General features: G+C 43.7%; 1 protein-coding gene across 4 annotated transcripts in view; it reads right to left on the minus strand.

The window, feature by feature from the left end:
* Nucleotides 1-3,197: 3,197 nt before the first annotated feature.
* The window catches only part of MAMLD1 (mastermind like domain containing 1), a 103,849-nt gene continuing 92,914 nt past the window's right edge, over nt 3,198-14,132 (minus strand). For 3 of the 4 annotated variants that reach the window (XM_060683970.2, XM_034438612.3, XM_034438610.3), the window contains exons 3-5: nt 8,918-9,148; nt 8,581-8,662; nt 3,198-7,285 (exon numbers count right to left, since the gene is read on the minus strand). In XM_060683970.2, the coding sequence (XP_060539953.2) occupies nt 6,258-7,285; nt 8,581-8,662; nt 8,918-9,148 (1,341 nt within the window). In that variant the 3' untranslated portion in view covers nt 3,198-6,257. The remainder of the gene's footprint in view (nt 7,286-8,580; nt 8,663-8,917; nt 9,149-14,132) is intronic. The other variant, XM_034438611.3, reaches the window with a different exon arrangement.

The raw sequence follows: 14,132 nt of genomic DNA on the forward strand, positions 1-14,132 counted from the left end.
GACACATAAATACAAAAATTTAAAATAGAATAAAAACGAATTAAATAATTTGGCTGAACAAATTTAAAATACCCCATAATTTTAAAAAATTATATGTGTTTTAATATGGATGTACACCACCCTGAATCCTTCGGGAGAAGGGCGGTATAGAAGTCTAATTATAAATAAATAAATAGATATAAATAAATAAATTAAGTGGAATATTTCTTATGAAAATAAGCTTTGGATGTATAGTGATATTTTGAAGAGAAGAGGGAGCACAAAAGGATGTTAACCGATTGATACACTATCTAATTATTTGGGAATGATGATGTTTTTATGTTTTGTTTTTGTTTTAAAATAAAATCTTTGCAAAAAAAGAAGAAATAGAATGGTGTTAAAAGCGAAACGTTTGCAAAAAAAAAAAAAAAAAGACAAAAACACTCAGAAAGTCCATGGAAGAAATAATTTAAAAAAACAATAACACCCCCATTAACCTGTATGTCCCAAAGGTGCTTTTTTTTCAGTAGGTAACTGGACTTTCTGGTTTTTTCTTTTGAAGATGTTTCGCTTCTCATCCAAGAAGCTTCTTTTGTTCTGACTGGATGGTGGGGAAGGGAAGGATTTATATGCCTTGCAGGCAGCTGGTCATTTGCGTCCTTTTAGAGGGGCGTTGAAGATAAACTTCCAAAGTGCTTCAATGACTCTCTAAAATTTAGAATATACAGTAAATCCTTCCATTTTCCCACTATCAGGTCAGAGATGAAGAAGCTTCTTGGATGAGAAGCGAAACATCTTCAAAAGAAAAAAGACAAAGTCGAGTTGTCTCCTGAAAAAGCCCCTTTGGGACAACCATCACCTGGATGACGGAGAATCTCTACAGACTTTTAGCTCTACAATTTGGGATGGACACCAGTGGTGAAATCCAAATTTTTTTACTACCTGTTCTGTGGGCGTGTCTTAGTGGGCGTGGTGTGGCTTGGTGGGCGTGGCAGTGGAAGGATACTGCAAAATCTCCATTCCCACCCCACGCCAGGGGAAGGATACTGCAAAATCCCCACTCCTGGGGGAAGGATATTGCAAAATCTCCATTTCCACCCTACTCTGGGGCCAGCAAGAGGTGGTATTTGCCGGTTCTCCGAACTGCTCAAAATTTCCGCTACCGGTTCTTCAGAACTAGTCAGAAACCTGCTGGATTTCACCCCTGATGAACACTCTTGGAATAGTTGTGGGAGTAGGAATGGATTTCCAGAGGAAAAAATTGCAGACTACAGGAACTATTTGCATTACTCTGGTGGCCCTGAGGACACAGATAAACCTCCCAAGTGCTTCAATTACCCTCTAAAAGGACGCAGATAACCAGCTGTCTGCAAGGAATATCAATCCTTCCCTTCCTCACTATCCTGTCAGAGCTGAAGAAGCTTCTTGAAGGAGAAGTGAAACGTCTTCAAAGAAAAAAAACAAGGAAGTCCAGTTGCCTCCTGAAAAACCATCTCTTTCATCTTCTCTATAGACAGCAGGCAAAAATGCCAGTGGCCTGACATGAAGAGGCAATCTGCAGGAATGAGATTTAGGAATGAAGCTCCTGTCATCAACCATGTTAATTCCAGCACTCTTTTTTTTTTTTTTTTTTAAATCACATTATGACCTGATTCGAGCCAAGCGATTCATAATGTGGCCATTTGCTTTGGGCTTCCTTAGTAAGTTATAATTAAACTGAGAGATGCATTGCAGGACGTGTATATGCAAATAGGGTCTTTAGTTAAAGAATGTCTTGAGCATATAACATTCTTGGGTGAATGGCCACGATCTATAGGTAAATTCTCCATGCCTGCATCTCTTAAATTTTATTTGCCACTGGCTTCTCTCTCTACCTACAGCCTGCTTTCTCTTGAAAATAAAACGGACTGCATCGAATCGAAGCTCATGATGATTTGTGTTGTAATTATGTTGGTCTTTAGGATGCCAAAGCACCTGTTATGCTGGGAGAGTTATGGACACTTTGTGAAGCTGATTAGCGGTTCTATTAGTGATTCCTAAACGTATGTCCAATATGGTAGAGTGTCTCGTGGGTTTTGAAAATCTTCCATAGCAGACTTTATCTTCTTGTTCAGATAGATGGTCAACATTCATTCAAGTTGAGTTTCATTCTCTCTCTCTCTCTCTCTCCATCCATATCTCTCTCCATCTATCCCTATCCCTATCCATCCATCCATCCATCCCTCTATCTATCTATCTATCTATCTATCTATCTATCTATCTATCTATCCCTATCTCTATCCATCTCTATCATTTATGTATCTATCTCTCCATCTATCCCTCCATCCATCCCTCTCTCTCATCCATCCATCCATCCATCCATAGCTCTATCCATCTCTATCATTTATGTATCCATATCTCTATCCATCTCTCTCTCTCTATCTATCTATCCATCCATCCATATCTCTATCCATCTATCCCTATCCATCTATCCATCTATCCATCTATCCATCTATCCATCTATCCATCTATCCATCTATCCATCTATCCATCTATCTATCTATCTATCTATCTATCTATCTATCTATCTATCTATCTATCTATCTAATCTATCTATAATCTATAACTGGTTTGGTTCTGCAACCCAACAAGACAGACACAGACTTCAGAGGATAATTAGAAACTGCAGAATAAACAATGACTACCAACCTGCCTTCCATTGAGGACCTGTATACTGCATGAGTCAAAAAGAGGGATGGGAAAATATTTACAGACCCCTCGCATCCTGGATATAGACTGTTTCAACTCCTACCCTCAAAACGAGGCTATAGGGCACTGCACACCAGAACAACTAGACACAAGAACATTTTTCCCGAATGCCATCACTCTGCTAAACAAATAATTCCTTCAACACTGTTCAAACTATTCACTAAGTCTGCATTACTATTAATCTTCTCATCGTTCCCATCACCCATCTTCTCCCACTTATGACTGTATGACTGCAACTTGGTTGCTGGTATCCTTACGATTTATATTGACTGCTTCCCTATGACTATCATTAAGTGTTGTACCTTATCATCCTTGACGAATGTATCTTTTCTTTTATGTACACGGAGAGCGTATGCACCAAGACAAATTCCTTGTGTGTCCAATCACACTTGGCCAATAAAGAATTCTATTCTATTCTATTCTATCCTTAAAAAACAGCTTTTACGAAAGAAATAACCGAAAACATTCAGTGAGTGCAATTTTTTCCCTGGCAGTTTATTATGGTATGAAGGAAAAAACAGTTTGGTGTGTCTGACATGAATGTTAATTTTACAAATGAAGGAGGAGGTTGTGGCTATTAAAATATGGTTACACAAAGTAGGAACATTTTTTTTTTTTTTGAAGAAGTGTACAGTACAATGGATTTCTTTGATAAACAGACTCTTTAAATATACATGACAGAAAAAACATCCAAAGTTAAGTTATGCTGTGTTTTTAATCGACATCTTTATCCCGGGGAATTGGGGCACAAGGGGGGTGGGGAATCTGTATATTAAAAACAGAATACAAAATAATAATAATAATTTGGAGCCAAAAACAAAGCATTTGTATGCTACAAATATACATGATTGAGCTGGGCAAATCAGAAAGACAATTGTTTTTAGAGCTGGGCATCCTGGCATAGATAATTTTGCAAACCTAGCCGTGGCATTCTAATACGCTCTCTTGATTTCTCCAGGGGCAGCTTTGCATATGTCTTGGTTGGTGGAGTCCTTGATTTACGACCGTTCACTTAGTGACCATTCAAAGTTACAACTGATGCAAAAATAGGGCTTACAGCCTGGATTCAAATCGCGTCCCCTCTGCAGTCACATGACCAATCTGGTGCTCAGCAACATAGCCACAATGATGGCTTATGAAAAGTGCCCCGCAGTCGCATTTTATGACGGTTTCCCTGAAAACGGGCACTTACGTCGGGTTTTCAGCAAAACCACGCCAATCAGGAAACATTGGTTTGCTTAAGAGCCGTGGCATTCGCTTAATGACTGCGGCGGCTAATTTATGACATTTTTCTTAACGCTTGCCACAAAAAAAGAGAAGAGCTTGCAAAGATGGTTTTACGACTGTCGTACAATTATCACGGACAGATTACGGTCGTATGCCGAGGACTGCCTTTACTCTCAAGTGGTGTGTGTGTGTGTATGTGGCCTTGCCGATGTATGTTTGGGAAGGAAGTAGCTACTCTCAGCTGTGCACTTTTCTTTTGAGATTATCCCTGGGGTTCGTTCACACCTACTGTTCTGACCTAGGCTTCCTTAGAAAGTATTTATTTATTTTATTTAAATTTGTATACCGCCCTTCTCCTAGTGGACTCAGGGCGGTGCACAGCCAAGTAAAAAACATCCAATACAAAATTTAAAAATTTAAAAGAATTATACCCTTTGGCCAAAAATTAAGTATACGGCACAATCTTTGTCCCGGCAAACCTCTTTTATTCATACGGCTGTGAATTATTGTCATTCCCAGTCCGAAAGGCTTCTCAAACAGTCTTTCAGAGGAGTGTTTATAAACACCCACCTTATCTCCCTTGGAATGCTGCCAGAGAATTAATTGCCACACGCAGGGCAAGGCCAAACTTAGCACAGAGTCAAACAGAACTTTCCCAGAGCTTTTACCGACCAGATGAACTAATTGTTTCTTGCAAAAGCTCACGTCCCGTTCTCTTCTCTTTTATGTCTTATGGGAGGGGCCAATCCTCTCCAAGCCTTACTCCCAAGTCGACCCTGTTTCCTTAATTGTTCCTGTCTTCTGGCAGCTCTGCGCATGCGCACACTGGGAATAGGCTCCCGCTGTTCTTCTGCCTCGCTGATGTCAGACTCCGGAGACTCTGGAGGCAGCAAAGAACTACCAGATGGCCTTGGCCCCCTCTCTGCCTCCGACTCAGAGCCCTCCTCTGAGCCTTCCCCAGACTCCAGGACTGACCCACGTTCCTCCCCAACCTCCTCACTGTCCGAATCTGCTGCCAGCTCTGGTACACAACACCTACAGAAGCATTTATTGGGACTCCTAATATTTCAATAGCTTCTTTTCTTTTTTTAAAAAAAGAATCAAAGTAATTAAAGGGGAAACTACAGAGCACTGGTGTCTTTAGTTAGAGGTAGCACAACACAGGAATTGTTAGAAAATTAAAACAAAAACGAGGCTTCCGTTCGCCTGTGTGTCCAGGAGGTGTACAAATAACAGAAAGAGCTAGAAGAAAGCAAAGAACCGAACAATCTCAGAAGATTGCTTTTGGGGAAATTGATTTTTCTTTTCTTTTTTTTACAATTTCCAGGAATCGGCTAATTTGGAGCAATTATGTTTTTAAGGAGAATGTTCACACCGGTTTTTTTGTTTTGTTTTGTTTTTTAACACAGACTACATCAGATTCAAAGAATTGGCTTTCCAATGCACGTAACACCCCACCCAGTGGTGGGTTTCTACTGGTTCACCCCAGTTCGTGCGAACCGGTAGCGGCGAGGGGCTCCACTCACCCGCCCGGATGTCATCACGGACGCTCTGTGCATGCGTACAAGGGTTACGTGCGAGCACTCACGCTTCCGAACTGGTAGCGAAGGTAAGTGAAACCCACGACTGACCCCACCCCAAATTTTGCCTGTCCCCCCTTAAGATCGTGCCGTTAGAAGAGACTCACTGCATGAAGAAACCCCCAGATGGGAAAAAAAACAAAACCCCGACATTTTTCCATTTCGTGTAGCAACTTGTCCCACGGAGCTATTTTGTGAAGCTGTTTTGGCGGCCGATGAAAAAACGGGGATTTATCCAATTTGCGCTAGGAGAAGGACGGAAGTTAAGAATAGCTGCGGATTTTACTTTCGGTTTATTCTGTTTTCCAGGGCACCCCTCATTCATACGTTATGTCAAAAACATAAAATATTTGATGCTGTAATACACAGTATTACTGGAACTAACAATAATATTTGCATATTTAGAACAAAGTGTAATTCCTATAATATAAGAAAAAAAAAAGGTAGTCTATAAGGTATTTACAGCGTCCAGCAAAGAAGTATAAATACTTCCATATTTAATGTTTAGGAAAACATAATTTACAAAATATTCAAATATGTACACAGCTGCTTGAAAAAAAACAAAAAAACAACCCAGCCGAGGGCAGTTAAGCAAAGTGGACATCCTTTTTTCCTTTCGATTCGGGACAAAAAAAGATTATTTAAAATATGTTTTTGTCACTGCTTGGGTTCCGTTCCAGATCCTGCAAAATTATTTACACTTCCTTCCGTTCCTCTCGAGAATCAGACATGTCCGGCGCTCTGAACGTGTTGTCCTAAAATATCATCTATCAATGTCAAATTATTTAGCCAGTCTTCATCCGTGCCACCGCTGTTCTTCATCAAGCAGTCGATCAAGTCAGCTTCGCTGCACGTCCCGGGCAACATGGCGTTGTTTTGTTGTGGTACAAAGTCGTATTGCGGCGACAACTCCAAAGCAGCGTTCATCCTGTTGAACGTTACGGAGGACTGCCCAGTCGAGCCTGGATAACTGGGTGGCCCAACGCCTGGGCCAGCGTTGAGTTGGCTGAACCCCGAGACCCCTTGGGGCATGGATTTCATGACATTCATGGCAGCTGGCAAGGGTCCTCTGGTTAAACCATGTCTCAGGTTCTGATTATTTGGAGGGATTAAGCTTTGGTTAGAAGGTCCAAGATTCATTTTTTGCATCTGTCTGGCCTGCATCCCGGGAACAATCTGGTTGGGTGGAGGTCCGGCTTGGTGAGAAAACGGTTGGCTGGGGATGCTTGACCTGATGTTCTGTTTGGAGAAGATGGGGTTGTTTGGGAACTGGTGCATGGTGGCCTCCATCGGATTTTGGCTGGGCATCCTGGGGACGACTGTTGGCGTCCACATCGGCGCCGAAGAATTGGAGTAGATGGCAGGCATCCTGGCCATGGCGGGTTGTCTCAAGTGCTGCTGGGCGGAAGAATGGGTGACCAAAGCCCCAGCTGCGAAGTTGGGTGCAGCCATCCCTGGCCGGGCTGCCGGATGGCTGTGAACGGTTTGACATCCCGAAGTCATGGCCAATGAGTTTTGGCTTCCTCGGAGCGGGAGGTTGAAATCGGTATTCTGGGGGAAGATGGCGGGTTGCTTGTTGGGGTTATGGGGGATCATCACCATGGCTCCGCTGTTCTGGTTCACGGCGGTGGGCCCAAGGCCAGGGCCCAAGGTGCTCTGGAGCATCCCTTGGGTAGGTTGCATCATGCGGTGGGTGGAGCCAGGGGATTGCATGGACTGGCTGCAGTCGGTCGGCAGGGACTGCGAAACTGCTGGGAAGAAACGAGCAAGACCTGGAATTAGTAAGTGAGCAAAATTGCTCAACAGTCATGCCTTCAAAATTATTATTATTATTATCTCTTGTATTCATTAAACATGAAACTCAGTCAACTGAACATTTAAAAATGTATCACATATATCATTGACTGGCTGCCCGTATCAACCATCTGCATCCTAGGTATCGACCAAGTATTTTTCTTAAGATATACGATGTTCCGAGTAGCGCAGTTTTTTGCAGTTCTGCTGGTGTTATTGCAGGAAGCTGCAATTTCTTGATATGTTTTGTAAAATTCTTGGACATGGTACCAAGTGCCCCGATGATAATGGGTATCACTGTGACATGTTTCATCCATAATCGCGTAGTTTCGATGGCCCAGTTGTGATATTTCGTGATTTTTTTTGTAACATGATTTTTTTAAACATGAAACTCAGTCAACTGAACATTTAAAAATGTATCACATATATCATTGACTGGGGCTGATGGTTGATACGGGTTGGCCAATAAAGAATTGAATTCTCCTCTCCTCTCCTCTCCTCTCCTCTCCTCTCCTCTACATTTCTATTGTATTCTATATTTCTATATTTCTATATTTCTATATTTCTACTCTACTCTACTCTACTCTACTCTACTCTACTCTACTCTACTCTACTCTACTCTACTCTACTCTACTCTACATTTCTATTGTATTCTATTTCTATATTTCTATATTTCTCCTCTCCTCTCCTCTCCTCTCCTCTCCTCTCCTCTCCTCTCCTCTCCTCTCCTCTCCTCTCCTCTCCTCTCCTCTCCTTTTGTCTCCTCTATATTTTCTATTGTATTCTATTTCTATATTTCTATATTTCTATATTTCTGTACTTCTGTACTTCTATACTTCTATACTTCTATACTTCTATACTTCTATATTTCTATATTTCTATATTTCTCCTCTACTTTACTCTACTCTCACAGCAGATTAAATTTACACAACAATTTCCTTTTTCTTACTGTGTTTCCCCGAAAATAAGACCTTATCTTATATTTTTTTTGACCCCCCCCAAATCAGTGCTTGGCCTTATTTTTGGGGAGGTCTTATTATTTTAGGGTGTGTAAAGCAAGACGGGGCTCCTCTTGCCGTCTTACCTGATTTCCAGCTCTATGTTTAAATATTTTCGAGGAGGGCTTATTTTTGGGGGGAGGCTTATTTTAGCGCATGCGCTCCAAAGTCCGATTGGGCTTATTATCAGGGGAGGTCTTATTTTCGGGGAAACAGGGTAAAAGAACACATTGTGGTTGAATATTCCTTCTTACCGGGAAACTGGTTCATCTGTTGACCTACAAAGGGACTCCTTTGCTCAGCTGCCACACCCATCATGCTATGCCTCTGCTTTTCCTAGGAACAAGAACAACAGCAAAAAAGTTGAGTCCACACACTGGGTGCATTTTCTTTGCAAGGCAAATGCAGATAAAAAAGAATTGCTTCCCGTTGCCAGCTATAGATTCACGAACTTTCCCTGGAAATATTTTCTTTTAAAAAAAATACCTGCCTTTTGTCTCCTTTGACACCGGTGTTTCTCAACCTCCCCCATTTTATGATAGGTGGACTTCAACTCCCAGAATTCCCCAGACAGCATGCTGATAGTCCTACCTGGAGCTGCTGCTGTTGCTGCTGTTGCTGCTGCTGCTGCTGTTGCTGCTGCTGCTGCTGTTGTTGTTGCTGCTGTTGCTGCTGTTGCCGCCGTCTCATGATTTGCTGCTTTAGGAGTTGGTTCCTCATGGTGTAGTCATTCACCAACGGTGGAGCCTGGGCAGGCACTGACCCTGAGTTGGCGGGGACTCCTGGCTCCTGCATCCGAGCACCGAGGCCAGGCGCCTGGTCCTGGAAGAGAAGCAAGACAAAGATGGCCGTCAGGCGCAAAGAATCGGGACCGTCTGTTAGATTGCAGAATAGAAAACGCATTCAACACAAGACTTTGAGTCAATGAAAATGCAACACTTTAGCCAGATAAGGCTCAACGGAATTCAGGAAAGGGCTGGACTATTTGTGAGAATTGCGCTCTTGTCAGAAGGTGCTTCTGGGTTGATTAGCAATAGCAATAGCTCTTAGACTTATATACCGCTTCCCAGTGCTTTTACAGCCCTCTCTAAGCGGATTACAGAGTCAGCCTCTTGCCCCCCAACAGTCTGGGTCCTCATTTTACCCACCTCGGAAGGATGGAAGGCTGAGTCAACCTTGAGCTGGTCAGGATTGAACTGCTGGCAGTGGGCAGAGTTAGCCTGCAATACTGCATTCTAATCACTGTGCCACCAGGAAGGAGAATGACAGAGGGAGTGAGGAAGAGAAGGAGGATGGATGGATGGATGGAAGGAGGAAAGGAAGGAGGGAGGGAGGGAAGAAATAGCAATAGCATTTGGACTTATATACTACTTTACAGCCCTATCTAAACAGTTTACGGAGTCAGCCTCTTGCCCCCTACAATCTGGGTCCTTATTTTAACCCTAACCCTAACCCTCATTTTATCCACCTCGGAAGGACAGAAGGCTGAGTCAACCGTGAGCCTGGTGAGATATGAACAGCCAAATGGCAGTCAGCCTGCAGTCAGCAGAAGTAGCTGCAGTATTGCATTCTAACCACTGCGCCACTGCGGCTCCTAGTCCGTGACATCACCGTTGTCTGGGGAATGCCGTGTCGGGGTTCCTTTCATGTCCCCGGCAGGAGCGGGAGCGAAGGACGGGAGCTCAACCCTGCCCTATGCCAGCTCTTGGGTCTCAAACGCAGGTTTGTTAACCTTCAACCCTAACCGTGCGAGCCACCGTGCTCCTTGTTTATGAGAATTTAAGCAGTGGTGGGATTCAGCCAGTTCTGTGCAAATCTTACAAACTGGTAGTGGTGACTACAGGAGGCTCCGTTCACTCGCCCGGACGTATTGTGTGACTACTGCACATGTGCATAAGGCCATGTGCATGCGCAGAGGCGGCGCGTGCGAGCGAAACGAACCAGTAGGGAAGGTAAATGAATCCCACCTCTGAATGTAAGGGACTCTAGGCTGCTGACACACTTAACTCCGCCCCCAGCTCTGCTTGCTTTTCTTGCCCTTCTCCTACAACGCCCTGCTGAATCGAAAGAGGAAGATGACCATCAAGGCTTCTAGAGACCCTGGTACCTTATCTCAGAACACATCCAGTAGGCTCTACAAGTACCGTAGTCACAACCACAATTGGGACTAGATATTTCTGCTGCTAAATAAACTATATTTAATAGAGACGTGCTCATGTTTTGTGAATGCAGCCGTTTTCTCTGTAGTGTTAACAATTAAAATTTGATGGCCACGGTAGCTTCTTCAAGCCAAGGCATTTGTTGAAGGCCCTACTTATGCAACTCTGAAAAGAAAAAGAAAAAAAATCTACCCTTCTGTTCCTTTGAATACTCTTTTTTCCCCCAGAAAAGAACTTTCTGTTTTTTTTTCTAATTGATATTCAGGCTTCCTTAGAAGACGTTTCTGAGTTTATTTTTAGAAGAGGCAAGGATGTGTAATTGCAAAGGTTGGGGTTTTGATATGACTAATCCTTCCTTCATTTTGCAAGCCTCTTCGGCTGCCTTGATGGTCCTTGGAGATCTGCTTTCATCACAGGAAGTCCAGAAAGACAGAGAACTTGAGAAAAGGATAGCAGAATAAAGGAGGAGAGATTTTGTCCACAATCTTTGGTCATCCCGTCCTTCAAAAGCCAGGTCAGCAAAGAACTTGACTAACTTTCTCTTCTGTTGTTGAAAAAAGCAAACCAAAAGCATATTTTCCCCCAATCTGAGGAAGAAGATGGCTGAACGCCAATTTAGTTTCAGTTCCTAAATCTCAACAACAACAGCAACAACAACAGATCTTCTCTCCGAACATGGAGGAGGATGCAAGCGCTAAGATAGAAAGCAACGGAGGAGGCGCTGCCAGCAGATTTTCTTTTCTGCTTCATAATTCACCAGCCTCCTGTTGCATTCTACATTATGGATGACCTCTTGTTATTACTGGCGTACATGCTGCATTGCCAGACTGTTTGAAACTGGACCACACTTCCTTTGTTTGGCCCATGGAAGCCTGGACCCTTTGTTTGAGAGGTGGTGTTATCAGGAGATAAGCCACCCAGAAGCGGGGAGACTGCCGTTGGACATCTAACCACGAGGGCCATGCCAAGATGAAGAAAACAGGAAATCAGCCAGGAAACTTTGGACTGTGTTTATGGAAGAGCAAAGCAGGACGGGAAGCGAGTAGAGACAGGACAACATCTGCAGCACCGTTGCAGAATTCTTCTCCCTCCTGGTCTTGGCTTAATGGAAGTTTTTTTTTAATCAAAGGAGTTCAGTGACATTGGTTCGGTTTTGACACACCACAACTTCTGAAATACCTCTGCAACGACTCACTGGAAGAATCTTAAAACGGGTGGGGGGTGATTAATCGCATTTGCCCATCCCACAAAAGCAGCCAAGAGTTTTGTGGTACTGCAAAGAGTAAACATTTCATAGTTGCAAAAAAAAAAAAAAAAAAGTTATCTTGGTGACTATCTCTACACCGTCTCCATGGCCAATTCAATTCCCGGGTCCCAAGCAAACTTATGACGGTGCGACGGCGTGTCTATCCACAACGGTGTGTATTCCACAAGAGTTTGTTTGTGAGAAGCTGCGAGATGCTTCCTTCGTTTCGTAAGTGTTGACCTGCCTTTCTGGATTAGGGGCTCGTGATAGAGGAGCCACCAGTTTCTCCAGTCCTGCTTGCAAAGCCAACAGCTGGTCCCGCTGAGTTTTGGAGTCCTCCACAGAGTCAGCTGCAGAAGGCAAACCAAGTTGGACGTCTGATGGATGCCAAAAAATCCCCGCGGCCTCATCTGCTCCTGAGATTCTCATTCCGAAATGAAATCCTTCAGAAAGTTGGCAGCAGGTCGCAGAAGTTCCATGCAGGTTGGTGGCTGGATAGTGCCTCGCCTGTACGTTTTCCCTGTCTTCAAGCCAATACTGAAGACACGGCTCATGTATTATTTCCACGGTCAACGTTGAGGAATTTCCCCTCTCGGCATTCAGCGGGCACCTGCGATTCGGAAACTCCGCACCATCGTCCTTGTATACCGTATACCTTGCGCTCTGTAAACGGTGGCAGCCTTCTAGTTTCACCCCCTCTTCAGATCCTTCAAGAGCCCTCTCTTCCGCTTCGCTTTTTGCTCTTTTCGTAGCGAAAGCCACCACTTCACTGCCTCTTCTCTCTCCTCCTGACACCTGAGTCTCCCGCGGATGTTTGTCAAGAGATGGCTCAGAATAAATCAGGCTGCCAGTGGAGCCACCTGAAAGACCAAGGTTTGCTCAGCCTCAGGAATCTCAAACTGCCCAAGGAGCTGCTGATCCAGTTCTACAGAGGAATGATTGAGTCTGTCACCTGCACCTCTATAACTGTCTGGTTTGGTTCTGCAACCCAACAAGACAGACACCGACTTCAGAGGATAATTAGAACTGCAGAAAAAAACAATGACTACCAACCTGCCTTCCATTGAGGACCTGTATACTGCACGAGTCAAAAAGAGGGCTGGGAAAATATTTACAAACTCCTCGCATCCTGGACATAAATTGTTTCAACTCCTACCCTCAAAACGACGCTATAGAGCACTGCACACCAGAACAACTAGACACAAGGACAGTTTTTCCCCGAACGCCATCACTCTGCTAAACAAATAATTCCTTCAACACTGACAAACTATTTACTAAGTCTGCACTACTATTAATCTTCTCGTTGTTCCCACCGCCCATTTCCTCCCACTTATGACTATAACCTTGTTGCTTGTATCCTTACGATTTATATTGACTGTTTACTAATATGATTTGATTATTTGTTCCCTATGACTATCATTAATTGTTGTACCTTATGATTCTTTTTTTTTTTTTATTTGATTTATATGCCGCCCTTCTCCGGAGACTCAGGGCGGCTTACAGTGCATTCAATCAATCAATCAATCAATCATGCTGGCTAGGAATCCTGGAATACAGGTAGCCCTCGACTTACAACAGTTCATTTAGTGACCATTCAAAGTTACGATAGCACAGAAGTGACTTTGTCACCATTTTTCACACTTATAACCATGGGAGCAGCCCCATTGAAATTCAGACACTTGGCAACGGACTCACATTTATGACGGACACAGTCTCCTCTGTTCAGGGGGATCGCCTTTCACAACTCTCGGACCAGCAAGGTCCCTGGGGAAAGCCAGATTCATTTAACAGCCGTGTTACTAACGACAGAAAAGTTGTAAAATGGGTCAAAGCTGCGCTTAACATCTGTCTCTCTTAGCCACAGAAATGTTGGGCTCAATTGTGGTCGTCGCAAGTCGAGGACTACCCATATAGGAAATGATAAGGACAGAGAGCCCAGCACTCTGTGCAATGATCCCAGGGGTGCTATTCAGCAGGTTTTGACAGGTTCTGGAGAACCGGTTGAAGAAATTTTGAGCAATTCGGAGAACCGGCAAAATCCACCTCTTTCTGGCCCCAGAGTGGGATGGGAATGGAGATTTTGCAGTATCCTTCCCCTGGAGTGGGGTGGGAATGGAGATTTTGCACTATCCTCCTCCTACCACACCACATCCACTAAGCCACGTCCACAGAACCGGTAGTAAAAAAAAATTGGATTTCACCACTGAAGGATCCTGTCCGTAACTAACCCCTACCCCACCATTGTTGAGTAAGATAGAAATTGGGTTTCAGGAAGGCCCCAGGCCAAACAATTTGGGAAGATTTGGGAAGAAAATCTGAAAAGAAAAATGGAACGGACTGCTACCCCACCCCCCCTCCAAAAAGGCCAGGTTTGAGTGCGCCAAACCAAAAAAAAAATCAT

This window comes from Pantherophis guttatus, chromosome 12 (genome assembly GCF_059756535.1).
Source record: "Pantherophis guttatus breed Tessera chromosome 12, ASM5975653v1, whole genome shotgun sequence".
NCBI classification, from domain to species: Eukaryota; Metazoa; Chordata; class Lepidosauria; order Squamata; family Colubridae; genus Pantherophis; species Pantherophis guttatus.